Source organism: Mizuhopecten yessoensis, unplaced genomic scaffold (genome assembly GCF_002113885.1).
Source record: "Mizuhopecten yessoensis strain PY_sf001 unplaced genomic scaffold, ASM211388v2 scaffold10209, whole genome shotgun sequence".
In the NCBI taxonomy this organism is placed as follows: domain Eukaryota; kingdom Metazoa; phylum Mollusca; class Bivalvia; order Pectinida; family Pectinidae; genus Mizuhopecten; species Mizuhopecten yessoensis.
In genome coordinates, this window is record NW_018408433.1 from 75,170 (window position 1) to 101,793 (window position 26,624).

Consider the following 26,624-nt stretch of genomic DNA (forward strand, 5'->3'; position numbering starts at 1 on the left):
TGTATTCCCTATTCCAAAGGACAGTAATTTCTGTTATATGGATTATGAAAATATGTAGCTGAGCTTCAAATTTCGCCTCACACGGACAGAACACCCCGTTATTGCTGTTAGTCTAATGTCCCTACAGTGTCAACATATTATTGAAAATGCAACTACTTGCACAAGATACAGGAAAACCTCGCCGGGTACACTGAATGGATTTTGAAAACATACATTGATTATCTAAGAATCAATTTTTTTTGTAGTATAGTTGTTCAGTCCATTGAAACTAACACAGTGCTCACTGTGTTTATTGATTCTGTCCCCTGCCATACGCGGTTGCCATGCGACCGTACGGCGACAGCGTCTGCAGCTCCACCTGGTGGCCAGGCTGAGATGATCATAACCTGATCAGAGACTGTGAACGATTGGAAGACCGTCTGATTTCTGTCAACATGTCCGCTATATTAGGATCTTACAGACTCGCTCAGAAGAGGAGGTAAGTTACATATTACATTTCTAGATTAATATGAAAATAATTAATATCTACAACACGTTACTGTCATCCAGTTGACAAAGTTATTTAACTCAGCTGTCCCGTGACCTCTACATATAACCTTCACTGGTTCATCGTATTTAGCAGTAGTTATTTTAGATACACGTGAAATTCCTTCCGATTTCGTAACACCACCATTCAATCTAGTCTTGTTGACAAACTATAGACAAATCTGGTTGTATCATTGTCCAGACCGTCAATTCGGGATCATATTGCTATTTGTCTATTGAAAGAGTCACAGTTATGCTGCGATTTCATCATCAACTTACCCTAAATTGGAAACAAAAATGCTGAATAAGCGTTGCGCGACAGTACAAATTTACTAGAAAGGCTACAAATGAAACGTTTCGGATATCTCGTGTAAAGCTTTGCTACAAGTGTCCCGTGACATGGAACAGCTCAGTTTCACATGATTAATTGATAAGTGCAATCAACATTTCGTTTACTAACTACAATTATATTACTCCGGTGGAGCAGGATAACGACGGGTTTTGCACAGGAACATTATTGACATAAATATAACTACTCATGTATATACATGATTAAATAAACGGTGCTAATTTTATGGTTACACGACAGAAAGTGTCAACATAATGGCTCCAAAAGCACTGTGGCGTTTTTTTTATCTGAACGGTCTAGTTCCCTAGAAATATCCGAAGCCCCATGTTTGCATTATGGACGAAACAAGAATTGACACAGTTGAACCGTTATTGTCATTTGTATCGATTATACCAAGAACGGCTTAATGGTGTGGTTAAACATGTTACTACAATCCATGACATTTTTGCATGATCGAGCTCCAAACTCGAATATTTCAAATGCACATTTTATCTTTATTTTTTTAATTATTTAAAAAAATCATAGTAACCATATTTGCCTCAATTTTGTAGTGTTTCCTGCTTTTGTTTGTTTGTTTGTGTAATGTTTAATGGCCCATCGGCAATGCGAGTCATCAAGGGCCAACAACACTGTAAAAAGAGACATTCACGAAAATAAACACATCCAACCAAAACTAAATAGCTTAAATGTGTAAAGGAAACTAAATAGCTTAAATGTGTAAAGGATTAAGAAATACATCAAATCGAACAAATTGGCTGCACAGGATATATCATATTTTATTGTAAAGATCGACAATCTCCTGTTGTGCTTTATTCTGCTTCCGTTTTTGTCGTCTCGTATAAACTTTGTTTTGTTTTATGGCTTATCGACAATGTAAGTCAACTAGGGCCAAACAACACGGTAAAAATAGACTTCACCAAAACAGAATAAATCAAACCATCAAAAAAAAGTCATAAAAGATGTAAAAAAACAAAAAAAAAAAACCAATAGAAAACGAATTTGTTGGAAAATATGTCATATCTTATAAAGATCAATAGAGAGTAAATATTAAAAGCTTGATTGCACATAAATTGTATCGAATTATCAGCTTTTAATTTCTAGTTCCAATGATGACCTGATCCATGTAAAGTGACCTATGACACGTGTTGTATTTTTATTTGGGTAATAATTAAAATACCTCAAATACGAATCATAATCTACCTCGACATCATTTTAAAATCGGAACATAATACAAAAAGTTAAGAATAATTGGCGTTATGACGTCCACAGTAGATTCCTGAATAATTTGTAGCTAACTACCAACCTTCGACACGATATACATATCGAACTCAAAACGGACGACAACTCAGACAGGAAAAGTCTTCTTCTTCCATATTCTATTCATATAGTGCAAACAACACTAATCAGCAGGGAATTCATTTGACAACTTTCATATAAAATTCCAGAAGACAAATGGCTTTTTCTATTAACATTTTTACTATTCTTTTCCTGACTGTAGCTGATGTTTACCTATATAACACTCCCTAGGGGGAGATAGCCTCGTGTCGATTAGCACGTATTCAATTGTGACGTCATTAAAATGCGTCAGCGGTAGTTGTGCCGTCATGAAAAGTGAATGACGATATGTAAACGCCACGTGTGTTTTTTTTTCAAATATTGCAGACTATTGTCGGTGGAGTTGTCTATTTATTTTTGTGGAGTTAGATATTTCTCTGTCACACCCTCAAGATAGGGGAAGATTCTATTAGTCAACAGATCAGGTCATTTAAAGACTTGCCTCCATGTTTTTAATGCATGCGTGCTTGTACGTATGTGTGATGGAGGCAGAGTATGTTGGTGTATTTGCCACCTTGCGATAGCACGGATATGATGCCGATCGTGATGATATACATGTCCCTCTTAAGTGTAGCAGAACGTTACACGATGAAAGTATGTTTCTACATTCTAGCTGCATATATAAGCTGATCTTTGTATATTTTTCTTGAATTTAGATATAGTGTTCCGGTGTTATTTAAACGACACGAATCGACACGTGTAAAATATTATAACTCACATGGACACGATTCCATACACAAGTTAACATAACCACTTTGTACATGTACCTGGACCGTATTTTTCCCCGCCCGGGGCACTGACGTAACACGTCAAGGTATGAAAATCCAGGGAAAGGGAGCCATTGACCTAAAAAATGCTAATACATACTTATAACGTCCAGTTGTTTTTCATAACAATCATATTGTATACTATATCGGCTCACTATGTCAGGCACAGGCGTGGGACGCAAGGTAAAACCGCGATCATTCATCAAAATGTTCTTAACCTGTTCTGTTACCTGGGAGCCAAACCCATTCTTGACAGTCTAACGGTCACTGTAATTCTGTGTAACACGCATAGGAAAAATGAACATACTCTTAATCAATATAATAAGAAATGTATATAAGCAATGTTCCTTATTTCATACGTAATGTTGCTCAACCATTTGTACCAAATCACACATTTGTGTGTGTGCACGATATATACATGCTATCTTTGGTGCGACGTGTAGTCACAAAACTTTAACAACATTTTTGTACCACCAAGTAGTAAACTGATCAAGTTATATTCCCTTCTAAAGGTTAATTATTTAGGGTAAAAGCAATAATTGATTAACCCAGTTAGTATAATGTGATCGGATGGAAATATATGTGGGGTTCCTTTGGCATGGCATTCATGTGAGGAAGCGAGCTAAAGTCGGTTTCAGATCCAGGCTATTCCGAGGAGGTTATATGACATCTTCCTATTGAGTTTGTTTCTCCTCTTTTCTTTTGTGTCAAATTTTATTTCCAATAATGACCATGTCCTTAACCCTGTCATTATTACTTTGTTGGATTTATTTTTGTCGTCCGTGGGTTGTATCTGTTTGAGATAATACTACATATGAAAGAGCGTTTCTAAAAAGCGTTTTTTATTATAGTTAGGAAATATTACCAATTATATGCCGACATATTGAACATACTTTATCATTTCAATTGTATGCCGACATATTGAACATACTTTATCATTTCGGCCTTCGTGGTGAACTTTAACCGAAGGTGGGTATGCGATGCGTTCTGTCCCGAGGCCGGGGAATACCCAGTCTTAAAAAATGGTATCTGTTCTCTGCTTAACGGTAAGCTTTTAGGACATGGGAACAACTGGTTTATCCGTTTACGGTATAATGCGACCAGGTGAAATACTGTGCCTTAGGCAAGGTACTTCAGTTAGGTGACATTTCAAAGCCTACATCAGATCAGCGCTATTACACGGAGGCAATTGCACCAGGATACCGCCTCTAGAATACATACACGCATGCACACATACAATAAACACACAGAAGCACGTTCCTATATCACATTAGATGTTCACTCGACGTAAAACCCGATAAAACCGAATCAAAATCAGGCCCAAGACATTGCAATAACCAACTAATCGTTATAGTACCGGCATATCTCACAACAAAAATGCATATCCTGGGACCAATAAAGTTAGGAATCGATTTTACAACATTCAATAAGGTCGGATATATGTATTGCTGAAAAGTGATCAGTTTAAGGTTGCGTTAGCTGCAGTATAAACATTTGATTAATGATATCATTGTTATAAACACAGTTTTAACTGATTTCCATTCGTGAAAAGATAATGTGATTATTTGAATCGATGATTTATGAATGCAAGTATGCTAAAAGTAATCCCGGCACGTGCTCAAACGAATTAAAAATGTTTAAAATAATATATTTCTCAAAAACACAATGAACTGATGAAATGCTGATAAATATAATCAGCTGATCAACATAAGAATGCGAAGTACCTACTAAATATCTACTACCTAATTATGCAGCACAGATAAGTCGTGAACCAAAATGCAAGCATAACGTGTTTTGTTGATATCGACAATCTTACATGCTTTAATCCATAATTATTAATCGTCAGATATGGTGCAAAATCCTTAGAAGTTTTCGTTTGTTTCACCAAGCTGACGTTTTAAAAGTGATATTTTAATATTCTTTATTCTTTGTTTTCTGTAAGATTAATAGAGAATTAAAAATGACATTTAAAAGAAATGTAATCATCGTGTATAGTTTTTAAGCTGTTACACAGTTTCCATTGCTGCACTGGCGACTGAACACATTCCAAGACTTGCGGTCGGATTTTAACGTCGATACATTAATATCTTTTTCATTGCATTGTTAACTGGTATTTCAATGGAAATTTATTATTTGCATTTATAAATTACTTGCTCAACTCTCGGGAAAGAACCACCAATAATTAAAACATACAATAGATTCTTGCATTACTCCGTACGTGAATTAATATCATCTTACATCAGAAATTCGAAGAGCACCCGCGAAAATCAATATTTCCAATAACCTAATATAAAAAGGAATATCCCAATATATAAATAATTAACCCCACTTATAATGAAGTCATTTCGTTTAAAAAAAGCACCAGTAACCTACAATGGACATGAATAGTTACGCCAAAAATGTTGGTAAACAGCAATGGTGTACTTTATTGGATTAATCGTCCTAATAATAGCTAAGGTTGTTTAATAACGTGCCTCTATGTATGTAACTTACATGTGTAAGCTGGAATCGGTATCATTTTTTACTTATCTCCTTGTGAAATCTTGGATCCGATGCCAAATGTAGAGTGCTACCTAACTGAAATGCCAGAAAACTAAATTGAGTTCATTAATTACTGTGTTTAAATTACTTATAATTCAAACTAACTCTAAGGTGAACCATCCAAACTAATTAAATCCACGAATAAGCAATTTCTCACTTTTCACGAATTGGTTGCACATGATAGGACAAATCCTATCGACCCAATATGTGAAAACATGAATAAATGTTAAGTTACTATCTGTTAATTACTTCTTATTCAAAGAAAGTCTAAAATAAACACAGTAATTAATGAATTCCATATAGTTTTTCCTGTTTTCACACATTGGGTTGTTTTCACATATTGGCACGCTACACAGCATAGTACTCTACCAAGTGACATACTGAACGTTTGTGCAGCAAGTTATAAGGTTATTACACGATTTTAGGATTTCGGTATGTTCCCGTCTTCGAAAGTCTAAAGACGGAAGGGTTAAACGTCCATTGTCATGCCGATAAGAATGCAATGACCTATAGACGTTACAAGTAGTGCATTACATATAATTGGGTTATTAGTTTATAGGCCATGTCGTTTAGGACGTGCCTCCATGTATGTTCTGTTTGCTTCTGAGACATGCCGACTTTAGAGAGAGCGCTATCGTACAGAAATACCAAGCAAACATAAACCGTGTGCAGTGGGAATTGGCGTTCGCATATACATGATCTATCGACATTACACAAACAAATAAAATCTTCACTCTTCTACTTAGGACTACATATGAAACTCAGTACTTGTATATAAACATTTTGGTTAAGGAAATCAATTCAGTTATAGGGAGTTTTCACAGCAATTTTGAGATACTCGACCACACCCGCCTTTCCCTCCATAGCTTGTATATATAATTTTGAGTTAGTCGCATATGTGGTGTACTGGATCGTACACATACAGTATACGGTCGGTATTCAACAGGACACGTCACTGTTATTTCCAGATTTTCCTATTATATGTATGCTTGACTTAATATACCCTATCGATTTTCGGTTCTGCAGGTATGTAGGCCTAGTGTATCATTGGCATGCCTATCAGATACTCTCCCTACCCGAGACATACATGATCACCTAGCTCACCTATTGATTCCAATGGCTCTGTGCTAGGTTTTAATTTATTTTGTTCAGAAATGAAATGTGTATATTATGGTGTTATTCGATTCAATAATTCACATATCTGTACTATGTTTCGTTTCACCATTCTCTAATATTTGTTCACTATTTACGCATGGTTAAGAGTTTCGGTCTCCGTATCATGTTTTCGTCCGTGTCGAATTCAAATTCATTTCAGTTTTAAAATTTAATACATTTTTAAGGATTAAATTGCCGAGTTTTATTGTTTTCGTGATTAGAAAATCATACTTCCTGCTATGGTTTATAGGACTCGAAAGTGTAGATATATATGTACAAATCGAAAGTGTACATATATATGTACATCAGCCAATTGCAAAGGGATGTTACATGTCTAAAATATAATTGTGGTTTGATCAAAAGGAAAATATTGATTCGTTCGTTTCTTATAGAGTGAAAACATTCCTTCATTTTGTATCTTGAAAACAACATTTTACTTATATTTATTTCAAAAATTGTATAAGAATAAATAACATATAACTGTTGTTGGACATGTCAACACTGCAATAGCTCTCTTTCTTTCCGGGTTCAACCTATAGATACAAAAAATTGAAACATTTATGCAAAGCTCCGATATATAAATACAAAGGCTTGATACATAAATACAAGATTCTTATGTATAAAATCTTTTTTTTTTTTATTTCGAACCCAAAATTTAAATATATAGAAACGAAGGTTTTATGTCTAAATATAAAAGTTGGATATATGAAAAAAAAGTTTGATAAAAAAAATTCAATTGTTTGGTAGCTGAACATTTTTTTGTTTGTTATATGAACACAAATTTTAATATTTAAAAATAAAAGTTTGGGACATAAATGCAAATTAAATGGAATACCATGAATAACCTTTTTTTCGGAGACACTAATTTCGCAAACTTCCTTTTTTAATCTACTAAAGAGGAAATTAATATTTCTCTGTCTCTGTACGGTTAAACCCTAAACCAAACAATTATACTCTTGCAATTTCCACTCAACTAAATTTACTTTTTCTACTGACATTTAAAACTCATAAACTAGATCGGTCTTGTTTGAGTTTTTTTGTTGATAGGTCATCGATATTGTTTAGTCAACTAATTGATAACGAAGTAATTAGTCAGTCTGTCAATCAGCTCAGGGGTAAATCAATCAACCAGTCATTTTTAGGGCAATCGGTTGCAATCCATTGTAAACAAGTTACATTTTAAAGATGTTCTATCTTATTGATATCTCTACGATGAAATACCTCTATCAAAATCACAAGTTTTTATTCAAAGATATTGCCCCTGGCAAAGTATCTCCACAACTTCTAAACAAAGTAACTTAAGGCCATACATTTTTAATATTTTGATTAAATTTTGAAACGCAAAAATTTTCATATAAACCTTTTGGGTAATGTTTTGCTCAAAATACCTATTTATATGTCAAAAATCAAATGTTAAGTCATATAATATATATACGTCACACCCAATGTCTGTTCATTTGTTGTTAACAGAAATAACTGAAATAGCGTTCGCTATTGCCTATAGATCTTTATGTTGTCTTTCCTACTGTTTTGGTGTCCTATATATACCGTTACACAACGAAATGTTGTTGCCATTACCCGAAATGCTGAAGGTTTAGCCTGGGATAACACTTACCAATTTAAGGACATTGGCATGTCCAAGCCTGGCGCTAAGACATACAAATGTAAAACGTTGTTAGGACCAAGTGAGAAAACACTTAAATTATCAAACGTTGCAATGGGTGCAGCAGATTTAGTAGAGGGTACACCAGCAAATTTCCACATTGGTTTTCCTTTACAAAATGCAGTGAAAAATAGGAGCTATTTCAACGAACAACATGCAAGGGTGTTTTTCAAGATTTGGTAGATGTATTTTCATGTATTTTTTTAGTGTTGAATTTCAAAAACTTTAATAAAAAGTCAATCCTTTGCTTTCTCCGTAGGGCTGAAATGTTAAAGACAAAGAAAAAACAGCAGGAGACTAAAAGAAGTTTGCAGGCAAAACTAGCACAGTCTCAAGCCGAGGCATCGGCCAACTTTCAGTATTCCGACAGCAATGGTGGCGCCCAACCGACAGGCGCCCCATTGTGGGAGGACCCGGTATATGACGACTCACCGTTTTCGCACGAAGTCATATTCGATTCGGAGTTTTCAGAATGGAAGTTCATGTATGGCCCGTCTGAGGGCCAGGAAAGCCTCTACGTCGTCAGACTATGTAAGTAACTTGTGTATAACTGTGTAAGGTCACATGTAGTTTATAACGGCTGGCAACATGATTTTGCTATTATAATTTTCTTCAATGGACAACGGCATCGGCTGTAAATTTCAGTTTTCATGTTCCTCCGGTTACACTTTTTACAAAATGCATGAAACAAAAGGTTGACGAACACACAAACTGTTGAAGCGTTAGCAATTTTAGAGTGAAGAGCATGATACTTCTTTCTGTATATTAAATATACGCATACTCTACATAAATGGCATATTTCGCGATGAGATCATGATGGGAATCATGACCTGTGTCCATAATATTGATTACGTATTCAGATGGGACATAGATAGGTTATAGAGGCAGGGATATTGCAATATTTGACTATATCTCTTTCTCCCTCCCACCTTCTGACTTTTGCATGGTGTCCCTCTTGGCAGACTTTTACTTCGTGTTTCATTAAGTGTACCTGCTGTTTCCTACCATCTTTTTTTGACCAAGTTTTTTTCACAGATCGACTATCACGATCACAATTTGAACACAATTGTGTGTGTGTGTGTGTGTGTGTGTTTATAGACATATATGACGTACTAATACTACTAGTATCACAGCTACACCACTGTTCAGATTTAGTGTCATCAACATAAAAACTGCCCCGTATATCATTTTAAAATTATATTTCATATTTATATAACTGATATTGTCCCTTCATGCTTTTTGCTTCCATTCACAAGTCAAGGTCATTTGAATATCTTTTGGTTGTCGGTTTTAATGGGTTTCGTGTACTATTAACAGCTGTCATTTAAGGGCGTGCCTCCTTGTGTAATCAATGTGTGTGTGCTAAAAGCAGTAAGTTGGTGTATTTGCCTCCTTGCGATAGCGCAGATATGAATTGACAGTTATGGAATTTATTTCACACCCAAACACAATACTAGTTTTCGACGAACCCATACTATTGTTATCACTACTTTCTTAACGACCCATCAATACATGAGAAGTCATCAAGTCTAGTAAAATGGTCTAAGATAAATTGTAAATGAAAACGTCAACGGCAAATATCAATTTACATACAAATTACTATGGAAAATATCCGATAATTCGTCACGACTTTAAATGGCCAATTCATTGTTTTGCCATGTTTTTTACAAAGTCGAGTTTTACTGAAATGTCACAAATTTATCGTGCTTGTTATTTTTTTAAAACAAATAATTGCCACTTTTGAACAGAATGTATTGACCATATTGCTTACATATTACTCAGATTACATACATTAACAATTTATAGATAGCAAGCTGTTGGAGGATTATTTCACCAACGGAGATTCAGTAACATAGAAACTGCTGACGTCATTGTATCACATGTTTGAATAACAAGGGTGACTTTCCGGAAGTAGCATTCTAGCTCTGTAAATGTATTTGTTTTCACATACGTTTGGGAGCTGCAGAGTTTGTACTGTACCAGCTTATTCACAATCATTCGTAGGTTAATATCAGGATTGGTTTTGTTTGTTTGGGGTTTAACGTCCTCGTAACAGCCAGGGTCATATGAGGACGGGTGCCTAGGTAAACAGCATCGGAAAGACGACAGGAAAGAAAAAAATGGATAGGAAAGGAAAAAGATCAATAGTGTTGCAATGGTGGGCAGCAGATAATTTTAAAGAATTTGGAAGAGTAGTATGTCTATCGTCACTTGGATGCGCTATAGAGACAAATATGCACCCACACACACGCACACATATTATAATTATATTGTATAATTTGTATTAAATCATTCTTGCCTTGAATATGATTCCAACGATTACAAAACACAAAAAATAATGTACATTATTGAAAAAAATGCAATTGTCCATATTTTGATTAATAGGCACAAACACCTTTTCTACGGAATAACAGAACTTTAAACAAACAATACATTTTTTTAAGATTTGACAACATGTCATTGTTAATTATCTAAGGTGACGCTAGCACTATAAAGTCTGCATCAGATCCGCGCTATCACAAGGAGGCAAGTACTCCAACATACCCTGTCTACTGCATGCACACACGCAAGCACGCATACACTACCCACATGGAGACACGTCTTTAAATGACCTTGGCTGTTAATAGGACGTAAAACAAAAATAAACCGAACCAAACATAAAATTTCAACCAGAAGTGACCGGTATGGTATTTATGGTAGTTCCTGCCAAATGGTAATCGAGAATTTGAAACTGGTTGTTGTTGATATTACATTTTAGTACTATGACGTCAAATCCAAGTAAATGACCACAACACACATACATGTGATTGCAATTTTGTAATAGATACAGTATACTAATAATAAATTACACTGCTGGTGGCACCATACAGCTGTTTCGTCTTTCTATGTATCATTCTTGATGCCAGGGGTCAAACAGGTGAACATGCAAACTGGTCTAAACTTCTGTTAAAACAGAAGAGGAAGTGCGTATTACCCTTTACAACAGTTAAAACAGAACACAGCCTCTATCCACATTGTACAATCACTTTCAGTTTTCTGTCCCTGCAGGTAGCGCGTAAGAATTGTACCTTTTGCCCTAATTGCATGAGCGTAAGAGACGACTAAATTTGGGATATTATCTTTTCTCTTCTTTCTAAAAAGCTTTCTTCTTCCTAATGTCTCCCTTGACAATGCTCTCCCTTGACAATGCCTCACATTTAGCCTTTAGTTGAGCGCTCGCCCCTGTGAGGAAGGCTTTGGGTTCTGTCCCCTGGCCGAGACATACCAGAGTCTATACAAATGGAAGTTTCTATTCCTGCTTAACGCCCAGCAATTTAGGAATGGGACGACTGCTTTGCCCGTTGTCAGTAAAATGTGACCGGATGGGGTGTCCTGCTGGGTGTCTTCGGCAGTGTGTTTCAGTGAGGTAGCACTATAAAGTCGGCATTAGTTCCACGCTATCACACGAACATATCGCAGCCTCCCAAAACACACACGCTTACACTACACGCATGTATCTTGCACACAGGGGAGTGCGTCCTAAAATGTCCATAGCTGTTGATAGGACGTTAAACAATACTAAACCAAACCAACCCTTACTTTTCCTTTTATTTCGTAACACTTTCACATGATTTTTTTAGAAGTGTCCCGTATGGTCAGTATTAATTCAATAACAAGGCATTAATACCATTACAATAAATTGGCATTTTACACATTATCTTAGATTGCTTTATCGTAAATGAAATTTGATCAGTGAAATTGACCCGACATTGAACAACCAAATGGAGGGAGGGTGTGAGTATTCAAACAACACTGAAAAGGATGCATACCGTTTTTTTTTGTGTCAATCCCGGTTTAACAATAGCGGTTGATCTGTATTTAAATTTAAAAAAATGAAGTCAAAATCTTTTTCCGACACTTGACTTAAGCGTCTCGTCAAAGAATGATTTGGAAGAATAAAGAGCATAAGCTTATCCCTAGAATCATAAAGTGTTTATACCAGCTTTTATGTTAAGCTCCGCCCATGATCAAATACTGACGACAAGCTAGCTCGAATCTACCATGAACGGCTGGGTAAATAGGTCAAAGTTACACTTCTCTTTTTTTTATGTCAGCACAATTTTACAATTACATTTGATTCCAGGTGATTTTATATAAATTACAGTTATTCTGCTGTGTGATATATGTTTATGCGGCATTACTCGATCAAAGGATTATTGCTTACAGTCAATAAGTTAATGCAATGTAAATAAATTGTTTGAATTAGTTAATTCATCAGGGAGTTGAAGATACACAACATCGCGATTCTATCACACAATTATAGAAAAAAAATGTCGTCAGACTGGTATTGCTGGTTCAACAAACAAGAGTTCAATTTACTGACAACCAATAACAACTTGGTCGCTTTTTAGGACTGTTATAACGTAATTTCCCGTGAAACACAGATATTCCTGTGAATTAAATATAGATTGTAGATTTGCTTAATGTTGTACAAATTCGTTTTCCCTGATTAATGTTACTAGGTAGAATTTACTTTTGGAAGTATACATGTCCCCCCATTTTTTGTAATTTTGAATTGGCATATAAATATTCGGTTATTAATATATATCTATTATTTCCTTTTATTAGAGAAAATATACACATAGAAAGACGATTAAAGTAGGATTTTCTTGTAGTTTCATACTGTCATTCATGTTGTTTTTTTTACATTGAAGACTTCTTAAAACAATAAGAGATTACCAAAGTGACAACTAAAACATAATTCAAGCTAAAAATTCAATAAAAACTAGGGCAAAATATGAATAAATGAAACATTTACATGGATACTCTTGAAAACGTACAAAGATAATAAGACCAAGTGTTCCAGACGGGTAAGCGTCTTCTGCTTCATCGGCGACACCCGCCATGTAAATCTAAGTCTCACATTGAGAACTCGGGTAGTGACAACAAAACCACAAGGCACTCAAACAAGCATAATCAAAACATCGTCGCAGATTATTTCCGTGTGATGAATGTTTAATATTGTCTCAATGACGTTGGATATGTATGCAATATGTGTGCAATGCGTGCAATAACAAACTGCCAACACTTTATTCAATTTACACAGGATGTAATATAAGTGCGAAATAATCACAGGTCAAGTAATTCTACAATTCTGATAGAAAATGTATCAAGAGTTTTACGGTGATCTCACTCATCGATGAGTATAATGTATACATAAGCAGATTTGGCTATTTCTATGTGAAACATAGAATTCCAAAAGATACCATAAAGGTCGATCTATGTGATAAAAAGGGTCTTAATAACAATATCTTGAAGGTTATGGTAAAACATTCTTGTACTCGAAAAGTATGTATATGATGAATGTAACAATGATAAACTTGTATGCACATTGGTATATCTTACGAGGTAAAAAAAACCCACTGTAATATATACATCCTTTGACCTTGAGGCAAAATTTGTTGAAAAAACACAACCAAGATTTAAGATATTATATAGTCCTTATCAGCACGATATTTGTACACTTTTAACTACATTTTTTGTCTCATTTGGCTAGTTAAGAAAAATATCATGGACGTAGTTCTACACTATCACAAGCACTAGGCTCATCGTGAATAAATAGTTTATGCCACATTTATGATCAGGTATTCGTAGCTTGATATTTTCAATCATGCACATATTTTAAAAATCACGGAGGCGTTGCGATTGCAGCGTATGTCTATGTCTATGTATTTCGCTGGTTCAGTTGAGTGAGGCGGTGACAGGAAGTGCATCCAGATCTGTCGGAAATAAGTATGTTTGAATCAGTGATTAGATTATGAATTATTAAAATGTGATTTGATGTTTTATGTTATAGCACGGTGTTGTGCTGTCAAAGATTTAGGTAGAATGTGAATGTTGTTCATTCATTCAATAGTTGAGTCATTCATTTATTAAATCATTCATTGATTCTTCCTTCATTCTTTCTTTTTAATTCATTCATTTTTTCTTACATGCATTTCTTAAACTTTAACATGAAAACATTTTTTTAAATGGTTTCGAAAAGACCAAGAAATACAGAAAATGATGCAACATGGCAAATATTTAAAAACCTAGATATTCAGTATCTATAAAATAATATAAACTAATTGTCACTGTTTTAATTTTTTTGGTGTTTTATTTTGAAGGCAATACAGTTGAACATAGAAAGTAGAACTTGTAAATTAAACTTACAACATTAAAGGTTTGGTTTGCTTGTTTGCCTGTGGTTAAACGTCTTTGCAACAGCCGAAAGTATATATGACGGGTTACTTTGTTAGTAAGATGTGGAGTACTTGACGACCCATCAAGACAATAGATATCATTATACTTTGGTCGGGTGGCGTAATGGATAGCGCAAGTTTAAAAAACACGTAAACTTGAAAAGCAAAAGTGGCTGTAGGTTTTAGGTAGGTAAGAACTTTTATCATCAGATGGTGCAATATTTAAATCACCCTGCGTCCATTGTCCGTGGTCCGTCCGTCCTTAAACAATTATTGTAAGCGCTATTTCTCAGAAAGTACTGGAGGGATCTTTCTCTTTCATATGCAGGTTCCCAATGGTTCTATATAGTTCAGCATTTCAAATTTGGGGGATGACTGGAAAACCAAGATGGCTGGCAGGTGGTCATATTGAATTTGGGAGTAAAGGTTGTTGAGCCCTATTGCTCAAAAAGTATTGGAAGTATCTGTAAATGGGAATCTGATGAGATACCACTAAAAGGAAATGGAAAGGCAGGGAGACAATAAAAAGAATGAGAACACATACGTTCGAATGTTTTCAATATATCGACTTTGGGTTTGTTCCTAAGCAGAATACGAAAGAATACCCCTTATTCTGCATGACCCCCAAATTTATCTCTTTTTACGACATGCAATGCAATACATAAGGCCCATTGTTTTAAACCGCATATTTTCTTACCCACCACACACCGTATCTCACCTGCAGAAAACCAACATAGTTACAAACATAAACATGATATGATAGCTGTATGTATCATCTACAGCTATGTGTTGATTGAGATTTTAAAAGATGGACAGGGGTGCGACAAGGGTGGAATGTCGCTAAAAATTCCCTAATCGATACTTTACCGATGTTCCTAACAAATCCAAGGTATGAAAAATGATATATTGATTACATGTGGACCATGCATAAACAACATTTATATAAGGAGAACGGTGAATGTATGTTGGAAACAAAATATGAATGAACGAACAAACAGAAGGACCGGATATATATTTAATGGAGGCTGTTTCTACACAGTTTTATGGTGTAAGTGTTAACACAGTTGGCGAATCGTTATTAATGGCGTATAAATAAGTATTAAACAAGATTCAAACTCACCAATCAATATTTTGTCGTGAGAAAACTCGCGTTTTTGACACGTCTAAACAAGTTTACGAAATCGTTATTGTTCCTTGCGACATTACGTTATTGTAGTCCTTGCGACATTACGTTATTGTTCCTTGCGACATTACCTTATTGTAGTCTTTGCGACATTACGTTATTGTAGTCGTTGCGACATTACGTTATTGTTCCTTGCGACATTACGTTATTGTAGTCCTTGCGACATTACGTTATTGTAGCTGGTTAAGACTCAACAAACCCACTAAAAGATGACATACTTATTTTAACCTGATGACAAGTAATATTAAAAGCCCTAATTGCACAGCGGTATTCATATATGTACTTTGGATATACAGAACTTGAACCTAAGGACCTCCTCTTATGACAAGTGGCCCATGGACCTTAACGGTCACCCGAGTTCTGATATATTTATAAACAACCTTATTCAATATCTAGCATACTGATTTAAGACTGAAAAGTATTTGAAACTAGCACCTCTGATTCTAAACAAGGAAAATCATTTGCCATAATACATTTTGCCCCCCTCCCCCTCTTCCCCAGGGGTAAACGTGAGTCCCTAGGGTCATAATAGTAACAATTTTTGTAGAGCACCTTAAAACCCTTCCATCTATGAAGAGTATTTGATTCTACCATATCTGGGTCTGGATAAGAAGATTTTTGAAATTTCAGTCAATTCAACCCTTTTTGGCCCAACCCATCAGTCCCTGGGGGGTCAGTCAGGGCTGATATGTGCATACAATCAAACTGCTATCCAATACTGACAATGCTAAACCAAATTGAATTACTTCCAATGAAAATTTAACAAATGTTGGTCCAAAATGTGATTTCCCTATATAAACTATAGTAAAGTTTACCCCCTCCCCAGGGGGACACGTTCACAATTTTGGTAAAGCACCTTAAGACCCTTCTATCTATGAAGAGTATTTGATTCTACCATATCTNGGCTGGGGACCATATCCTCCATAACGCTTGTTGACCATCGGCCATGGCAGGTTTCTGCAACATTTCATTGCAATTGGTTCAGCGGTTTTGGAGAAGAAAGCGAAAATGTGAATTGTTTACGGACGCACGACTGACAACGACGGACAAAAGGCGATCGCAATAGTTCACTTGAGACTTTGTCTCAGGTAACCTAAAAAGCTATTTTTTGGGGCCATACGATAATTTAAAAAGGAGAATTGGAGAAAAAGAAAATTTCACAGAGAATAGTATATCCATTTGCTCGTTATTTTGCTAACGTCTATTAAGCATAAAAAAAGACATTGAGTAAATCGTGAGGGGTCGGGATTGAAATGGGTAACGCTATAAACCCCACCCTGATTTTATGGGAAAGGGATAAAAAGGTTTATGAAGTATTAACCTCGGATAATCTTACATGATTTGATTTAGCTTCTCTGTACGATATTTCCTGATGCATTGCTGAACTAAGATACAGGTATGTTTCATTATGTTGTAGACCGACGTGAAACGATTCTGTACGTGAATGGCGAAAAACTGGAATCAAAAGATTACACCTTGGTGAGTATCGATATCTAAAGAAAATAAGTGAAACTGTCAAACCATTTTAAGACACCGAATTGTTTGTTTAGGTACTTATAGACGGGCGGGTCGAACGGGCAAACACGATATACAAGTGTAGATGAAAAAAATAATTCTGTTCTGGTAATTATCTTTGCTGTCATAACAGCTTTGTTAAAAAACATGGTTGGTCGATTGCTCAAAGGCCCTTAAAATGGTACTTGCTATTTCCTGTTTAACGTTCCGCATTTAGGGTAATGACAAAACTAGTTGTTAGTATAATTTGACCTTCGGTATGGTAGTTCAGTGATGTAGCACTGTAAAGTTGGATTCAAGGAGGCCATTACACCTACATAACCTCCCTCCAGCACACATACAAATACGCCCTCCAGCACATAAACAATACAAACCAAACAAACCTCAACGGTCAAGCAATGGTTAAGTCATATCGGGCATGATAACAATAAAGAACACTTGTTCATTTTAATACAATACAAAAAACTGAATGGTAAAAGGTTAAGATCTGTATTCGTAAGTATACTGGTATAATAAAAAAAAATCAATGAAAATTACCCACGAAATTACAAACCCCACGGTAATGAGTGGTTTCACATTAACCAAATCAAATGGAAAGATATTGTATGTCGCTGGCAAATAAGTTTAGAAAATACTGCCTGAAATACAGTTTATTGCATTATTGAAAAAAACACTATTGTATCTTTGATCATCAAAAACTTAAATACTCTTTTGAAAAATTCCTGCAGGTAGCGCGTAAGAATTGTACCTGGTGCCCCCATTGCATGATCGTAAGAGGCGAGTAAATTTGGGATCATATCTTTTCCATTCTTTCTAAACAACTTTCTTCTTCCTAATGTCTTCCTTAACAATGCCTCTCTTTTGGCCTTTAGTTGAGCGTTCGCCCCTGCGAGGAAGGCTTTGTGTTCTGTCCCCTGGCCAACATACCAGAGTCTATATATATGGTAGTTTCTACTCCTGCTTAACGCTCAGTAATTTAGGAGTGGGATTACTGGTTCGCCTGTTGTCAGTATAATGTGACTGGGTGGGATGTCCTGCTGGGTGTCTTCGGCAGTTTGTTTCAGTGATGTAGCACTAAAGTCGGCATCAGTTCCGCGGTATCACAATGAGACAAACACGAACATATCGCAGCCTCACAAAACACACACGCATGCATCTTGCACACAGGAGAGGCCTTCCTTATTGACCATAGCTGTTGATAGGACGTTAAACAATACTAAAACAAACTAAACTATTTTGAAATTCGTGTACTGACATTTCTAAAGCACTATAGTTTAATCAATCAATGTTGAAATATGATTGAGTTTGATAATGTTTATATCAGCGTCAATTCATAGCCTCCTTCGAAAACTAGAACCCTATCTTAATACTGTATGAATTGCTGTTTCGCAGACGAATCCTTGTTCTGCTTTAAACATGACATTGAATTATGCATGGATGAAAATATGCGTTATGTTTAAACATTAAGAAGATATCTTAATCTAAATCCGGCAATGTTTCTAAATAAAGTATACACTAACATCACAGGTTGCTATTTTCAACAGTTGATGATAAAAATGCGCCTTTATGAGTAATTCTCTTATTAATGTTTACCAAGTCAATAAATGTTTAAATGTCTGTCTGGCAGTATACATAAATGTACGTTTACTTTTTAATTTACACTGAAACTTGGGTGCCTACGAGGAGTCAGATCTATAAAAGGTTAATTCTCGATTTCTCAGGTTTATTAACGACAAACAAAAGTATTCTTTACATTAACTTTAAATAAAGTTCCATTCAAAGTTAAATCGTTAAGTGTTTATCAACTATAGAAACACGCGTTTTTAGCGCTGTGTCGTAAAGCAGTGGTACTTGTATTGATCAGAACTCTAGTCCACATGAAACCGTCTAACCGCGTCGAACTAAGTAGAAGTCAACGGTAATATCGATTTCTATTCACAATTTTAACACCTATAACGAAACCAGCGCTGATCCTGGTCTTCGATTTTGTTAGAATTTGTATGAATGTATTGGTATTTAAATGGAAACAGTGTGTCGTCAATATTATAAAAACAAAAAAAATGATATCATATTATTGATATGTTTTCATAACGGAAGCAGAATAGCTGTACTTGGAATCCAATTTTATGGCACCTAAGTATAGACATTAGCTCAAATATTAGTTTGCTTAACAAGACATTATGACATTTCTTGACAAGTCCACAATCATTTAATTTCCTTCGCATTTCTTACCTTGAACGGATATCTGTAATACATACGGAAATACATTACAATAAGCTTCATTGAAAATCTAATATCACAAGTGCAAAAAATGATTCTAAATGCCGTTAGCCGCACGTTCAAGCAAGAAGGTTAGCAAACCAATCTTGTTTGTGATGCCAAGCGATAAGTATTGATTATTTGATGAGCTATGGATTTTCTACCTGTGTATTACCTGTGTATGTTGACACACGTGCACGTTCACCCTCTCAAACCAACATGAATATGTTATTAATACCATATAATAAATAAACCATGTTGGATATACGACATATTGTACCCGTCTCATCTGGCATGGTGCCAAGACGACTTAAAATTTAAATATATCGATTATGCTTCAACAGAGACTTTTTGTATAATCTGTAACAGTTGAAAATATAAAGGTAAATATAGGTACATACTGACGTATGAACCACCCACATAAAGCATTCCTGCTAACCACAATCTTGTCAGGATCTGATCTAAATGAGAGTTTCATGGGATTAAACAAGTGAGTTGTAAGAATTGATCGATCTGAAAGCAAATCCATAAAGCTTCATGGGACCTCATCATCTCAGGAAGCGCGAATGACGTCATAGATTTATTTCCGATTCCCGTTTGAGATAAATCATCATAAATAAATCCTTTGAAGTTTTTTGAGCCTATCATAAGTGCAGTTTTATGTCTATTTTCGCTACCTACACAAGACTGTTTTCCAAAATGTCAAAGAAACCTAGTAAAATCTAACTTTTTGAAACCTGTCATATTCATGCAACTTAGGATGTAAAAAGAGTTTGGAAACTTTTCCTATTGTAACAGTCGTCTAATAAGGCACACGCTCTACATCTTATATTGATGTTTTGAACTTATAACCATCTTTTTTTGAAAGTACCCCAATTACTATTTTCCAACCTTTGTTATTTTGATGTGTTCATCATTTATTTTAAGTCTTTTAATATTGTTCTTCTCTGATTACAATGCCAAGGTCGTTCTCTCTTAATATTTTGTTATAGGTGTTAAAATTGTGAATAGAAATCGATATTACCGTTGACTTCTACTTAGTTCGACGCGGTTAGACGGTTTCATGTGGACTAGAGTTCTGGTCAACACAAGTACCACTGCTTTACGACACAGCGCTAAAAACGCGTGTTTCTATAGTTGATAAACACTTAACGATTTAACTTTGAATGGAACTTTATTTAAAGTTAATGTAAAGAATACTTTTGTTTGTCGTTAATAAACCTGAGAAATCGAGAATTAACCTTTTATAGATCTGACTCCTCGTTGAATAATATGAAATATGTATATATGCATTCTTGAAAATCACTATGTCGCAGAAGAATATTGACGATGATTTCTTTATTGCACATCTTTGATGAATACTTTCGTAATGTTTTTAGAACCGAACTGATACTTATTAAATGTATATTATGTGTTATCCACTTATTAAATGTATATTATGTGTTATCCAATCTGTGTATGGTTTACAGTTTATTTATTTTTTAAACATTAAGCTGTATTTCTCCACTGACCTATACTTTCCCAGCCAGGTGGTAGTATCCTTGGCCTAATGATGCTTTCGATTAAATTTGCTCGAAATCCCTCATTTCTGACAGAAGGAGAATTAATATGAAGATTTATCATTATTTCTCTATTGGGCACGCCACTCTGTCCTAGAACCACACTCTCTTTATTTATACAACAGTGTGATCCCTTTTCCAACTATTACTCAAAAGGTTAGTCAAATTCAATAAAGCCGTTCAGGAACAGCGTTTTGAAGAGGGGAGGGGACATGACAGACAGACGAACGCTGTGAGGAAGGCTTTGGGTTGTGTCCCTTGGTCGAGACATACCAAAGTCTTTAAAAATGGTTATGTAAGGACGGCCTCCTCTGTGTGAAAGATGCATGCGTGTAGTGTATGCGTGTGTTTTGGGAGGCTACGCTATGTTCGTGCTTGTCTCCTTGTGATAGCGCGGAACTGATGCCGACTTTGTACTGCTACCTTACTGAAACATACTTTCGAAGACACCCAGCAGAACACCCCACACGGTTACATTATACTGACAACGGGCGAACCAATTGTCCCACTCCTAAATACCTGAGCGTTAAGCAGGAGTAGAAACTACCATATTTAAAGACTCTGGTATGTCTCGGCCAGGGGACGGAACCCAAAGCCTTCCTCACAGTATTGATCCGAATACCCTTAAACAAATAAAGCTTAGTCTAAAATTCTCCAAAGGTTTAACCATTAATTAGGTAATAATATGGCTAAACGGATCTTTAATAGATCAAGAAAAAAAATTAGCTTCGAAATATATTTAAAAAAAGAAGAAGAGTGTTAATTTTGACAAAGGTCTATACCGGCATTCCCCCCAATGTACTCCTGAACAAAACTTATAGCCTGACATGGCTCAGTTAATCAGTGGCCGCCGTCTACAGCCATGATACCCGATGCATAAAAGTCGATCGTTCGACAAAGTATTGTCCTTATGTTTAACTCAAACTGAGAACAAACAAAGTCAGTCTAATAAAACTCGCGTTATAACCGTAAACTAGGCCAATGCATCACGAGTAATTCACGCTTATCGAGCTTTGGTAAAGCATGCTTTTTATCTACATTTAAAAAAAAAAAGCAGAGACTACAAAAATTTGTTTTAGGAACATAAATAGAAATGAAGATTTAATGTTAAAAAGTGAGCTCGTATCTGTATCTTTAAAACCATTTCTGGATTTCTTTTCAGGAGGAACAAAAGAGCAGAGGTGTGATAAAAATGCACTTCATGGTTGGAAAGTTTAAGTGTCAGATTATATCGTCTTTTATTGAAAAACCGAATGACCAGAATCAGACCCTCATCTTTAACGGAAATCGCATCCAGTTTGAAGAAGATGCGTTTGAGGCCGAGTAAAGCTTGGATTGTCTGAAGAGGATACCTCTGTATTGTGCCTGTGATAAAATTACTCTTTTCTCTTAGATTTGATATTATGTATTAAAAATATACCTTCAATTCATGTTGACAGTCGACGTGTCTATTACGACATGCTTGTCAATAACGACATTATATTGTATATTTTGGTATATGCCGGATTAACGTTCGCTGTCATTGCTTCTTTTATTGGTATATACCGTCCGTTTTAATATCCTTCGCATTTCTTGAACAGATATATGTAATACATACGGAAATACATTACAATAAGCTTCATTGAAAATCTAATATCACAAGTGCAATTTTCTTTTCTAAATGCCGTTAGCCGCACGTTCAAGCAAGAAGTTAGCAAATCAATCTTTATTGTGATGCCAAGCGATAAGTATAAATTATTTGATGAGCTACGGATTTTCTACCTGTGTATTACCTGTGTATGTTGACACACGTGCACGTTCACATTCTCAAAGTTTAAATTATATTCAGTATATATTGCGAAAGTTTAGAGAATAGAGAAGGACTGAGTGTTAACTACAAGGGTCATTTACAAATATTGTTTTAAGGAATATGCACTTTTTTGGTGCGTCTTTAATTCAATTAAATATGCCACCGATTTCCTGATTCTTAGAAATAAACAGTATACTTTCCCTCAACAACCCAAAGTTTATATGGTTATAAACTTTAATATCAACATAGATTTTAACAGAACTGACGATGAAATCGCGAAAAAAATGCTCTAAGGAACCTAGAACTAGAGAAGAGAAGATTCCAGTTGTATTTAGATAACGAGATTTGGATTTCAGTTTGGATTCAGTGTGATAACCATCCAGGCCGACGTAAGAGCTGATAGTTTAGTATCAAGATGCTCGCATTATTTGTGTTATAAGTGTATGGTAAACCAGTATGCTAAGTCGCATTCAGGAACATTTTATAGTTTCTAATTGAACAAACTCAACTTTCTTCATAAAACCCATTTAAGTTACCAACGTTTTTCAGTGGTAAACATATACACGGTGAGTATTTCCATTATCTATGAAATATCCAAGTTGAAGTATTGTTATGGTGTGTTTTGCTTGTGTACCATGCACATTCATAATTTGCTAAACGAAAGCCACGTGGATTGTGAAAGGCATATGTGTACTTTTGAGTTTATGTTTAATATGTAACACAATGGACATTCACCACCTTCTTTCAAACACGCACATACATGTACAAGTTTTAAACAAAACGCAAGCCAGCGACGTTATCCTTGTCTAAGAGACTAGTTAATATGAAGTGGGAAAGATTTGCATACTTGTTAAATAATATTCAACGTGCAAGGTTTAGGTACATAGGCTATAGAATAGCATCATTTTCTGTTGTAATGTAGTTTTGGTGTGAGTTGAATACAACTATTATTGTCTGTGTAAAATTTCTTTCAGGTTCTTATTGTTTTTCCATTTTAATACAATTTTATGTCATGTGTGTTATTGGAGAATTTATATATTGAATGTTCCTGATTTGAGATGTTTTAGTAAACTTGTTGGTGAATAATATTTGTTAATTGTAGTTTGGAATGTTTTAGCCAGTTAAACAATGCATTATCTTGTTTAAAATGCTTTAATTCTCTCACATCTACCTACGAATGAACGCTTATGTAGCATGTGTGTGTTGCATGCCCAAACTCGGTGATATCTAATTTAGGAAATACATTATTTCTAGCTTCACAAAGGATATGAAAAAAACATTTTTTTTTATCTAAAACTGTATGTGGTCTGCTGAGATGTTGAATCATTTCATCGTCATGTGACATTTTACGTCAGTAAAGTGTCGTTTTGATAAGCAAGACTGCCAAGCACATTTGGAGGTTGACTTCTTCACCAATAGATTCAAACGATTTAACGAGCTCCATGTGAAGTTTTTGCAGACTACTTTAGTTCTCAAGTTAACCATTGTTCAGCTCTTCCAAACGAGGCCTATGTAAGTTTACAAGTAATTATAACAAATCTCTCTTTAAGATTTATTTTTTCATTGGAAATATCAGTATGGCGCTTTTGAACGACATCCCCGGTCGGTTGTTAAGAAGTGGGAAAACCACGGTTGTGTCTGTAATGATTAAAAAACCTTCTCCTGAATAGGTTTCAATATATTTTTCAATTAATGATACGGAAATACTCGTATATCTGCAGACACGTGAAAAGAAAGACACATGCAAATTTGACATACGTCATCATTGTGCAAATGAACCTCGGTATGATCATTTCCAAACGTTTAACAACAGATAGTTCAATCAACGAAATAATTAGCCTTTATAGTGTAAGTCCTTTTGAATGTACTTACAGTTTTAATATGTAGTGTTGTTTTTTTTTAATATAAAACGAAAATAATAACATTGGTCTGAAATACAATCATGAATTGTTACTTGGCAAAAAAAATCTGTTTTTTCTTTCATCGTATTGGGACATTTAAATTTATCTATTTTGTTTCGAACTTAATAAAAGCAAACTAGGATTCAGTGAAAAATCAATTATTTGAACGCAATATGAATAGCATATATGCTTTCAGTGATGTAAATAAATGATGAAAAAATTGAAATTAAAATCGATGTATTTCGCTTGATTTTATACGAGAGCTTTACCTGTGATGTATGTGTGACGGTATGTGTACACTTGTATGCATATACAACAGGTCATACCATTGGCGACATTGATTTCCATACAACTGAGTCTGCATACAGCTTAGTGTCGTCGGTACCTTCACACACGCATTACTCGGACCTTGATTGTTTAAGCCTTGTATTGAATAATAAAAAAAAAATCTTTCTCAATATTGAATATTGTCTTGTATATTGATATACCAGGACATGTGGTGGCTTCTATTGTATGTTATATTACTGTGTTCATCTTAGACTTCAAGATACATTACACATTTCTTTTCCTTGAACAGTAAGTTTCTAATTAACTGTTGTTTATAAAAAAAATAATGCGATTTCCTATCTGCTTATGTTATTAAATTTGCTAATAACATTACTAACTCCCTTGATTTCGTTTGAAAATGAAAGAATATACGTCCGATATCAATATAATAGAAAGGATACTGCAACACAGGGAAAATAAAATATCTCTAGAACATTCAAAATTTGCAAGACACAATCATATTCAATATATCACTCGACATTTTTGTCTGGTTGAGGCAATATTTCAAGTATCTTTTGCATATATTCACATAATAATGTCACTATAAAACAGAGAAGCTCCTTTAAAAATGTTTTGAAACCCATTATAAAGCATTTCAGGTTTGCCTCAAATATTCCATGAAATTTTCCAGTTCGTAATATTTGATAGCTACACGTTTCACATTAACTTTGTGTTGGCCACATGTGCATTATATTTTATCGACTCTTGTGTTCGTGCATTTTAAATCTGAAATATTTTATTTTATAAATGTTAAATATATTGTTTTAGATGAAAGCTTTACAAAAGTTGGATACATTTTTATTGAATGAATATATGTCATGAAATAAGTTTTTTACTCATCTTTTGTTATCTTTATATCATCCACATTCATATGCTCCGATTTGCTTTTACATTTCTCTTTCCATTTATGCAAATAAAATGAAAAAGACAGTCACGAAAGTCATTCGAAGTTAACGTACACTATGGCAATGAATTAAAGTTAGTTTGAAAAAGTCTGATTGTAATAAAAGAGTTTGAACAGTTTGAAATATTCTTCTTACTATGGTCTACTATATAAACCAAAACCAATTTAAGAACATTTGGTAACGTATGTATTATTTATGACAAATATAGGTTGTTTAGCAAATTAAGATATTTGTCGTATTTTTTTAAATATTTGGATTTAATTAAACCAAAATAAGATGAAGATGTATCTTAACTTGCTAGCTATATAGTATATTTATTTAGAAAAAAAATATCACAGAAACTATTTCTTTCTTAATTATTTGTCATAGTACATTGTAACTCCTTTTGGAGTTCTGAAATCGGATGTCTGCATAACCATCGAATTTAATACCAATACAACAAATACCTATTGATGTTTGTGGTTTCATACAGGACTGGGGAGTAATGGCGAGTTGTGAGTACACTCATGTTGGTTTTTGATCACCATTCATATGTTATTGTGTTTTAGGGACGCCGTACGAAGTTAGAATTGTTATACATTACAATCTAGAAAGTAAAATGAACGATACAATAAAAGTATTGTATACACA

The 26,624-nt window shown here is 34.8% G+C and overlaps 1 protein-coding gene across 1 annotated transcript; it reads left to right on the plus strand.

The window, feature by feature from the left end:
* Window positions 1–369: 369 nt before the first annotated feature.
* Window positions 370–26,624, plus strand: LOC110459764. The gene is made up of 4 exons (XM_021512184.1): window positions 370–478; window positions 8,595–8,866; window positions 17,157–17,218; window positions 22,235–26,624. The coding sequence occupies exons 1-4, from the start codon at window positions 435–437 to the stop codon at window positions 22,397–22,399; spliced, it is 543 nt and encodes a 180-aa protein (XP_021367859.1). The 5' UTR covers window positions 370–434; the 3' UTR covers window positions 22,400–26,624.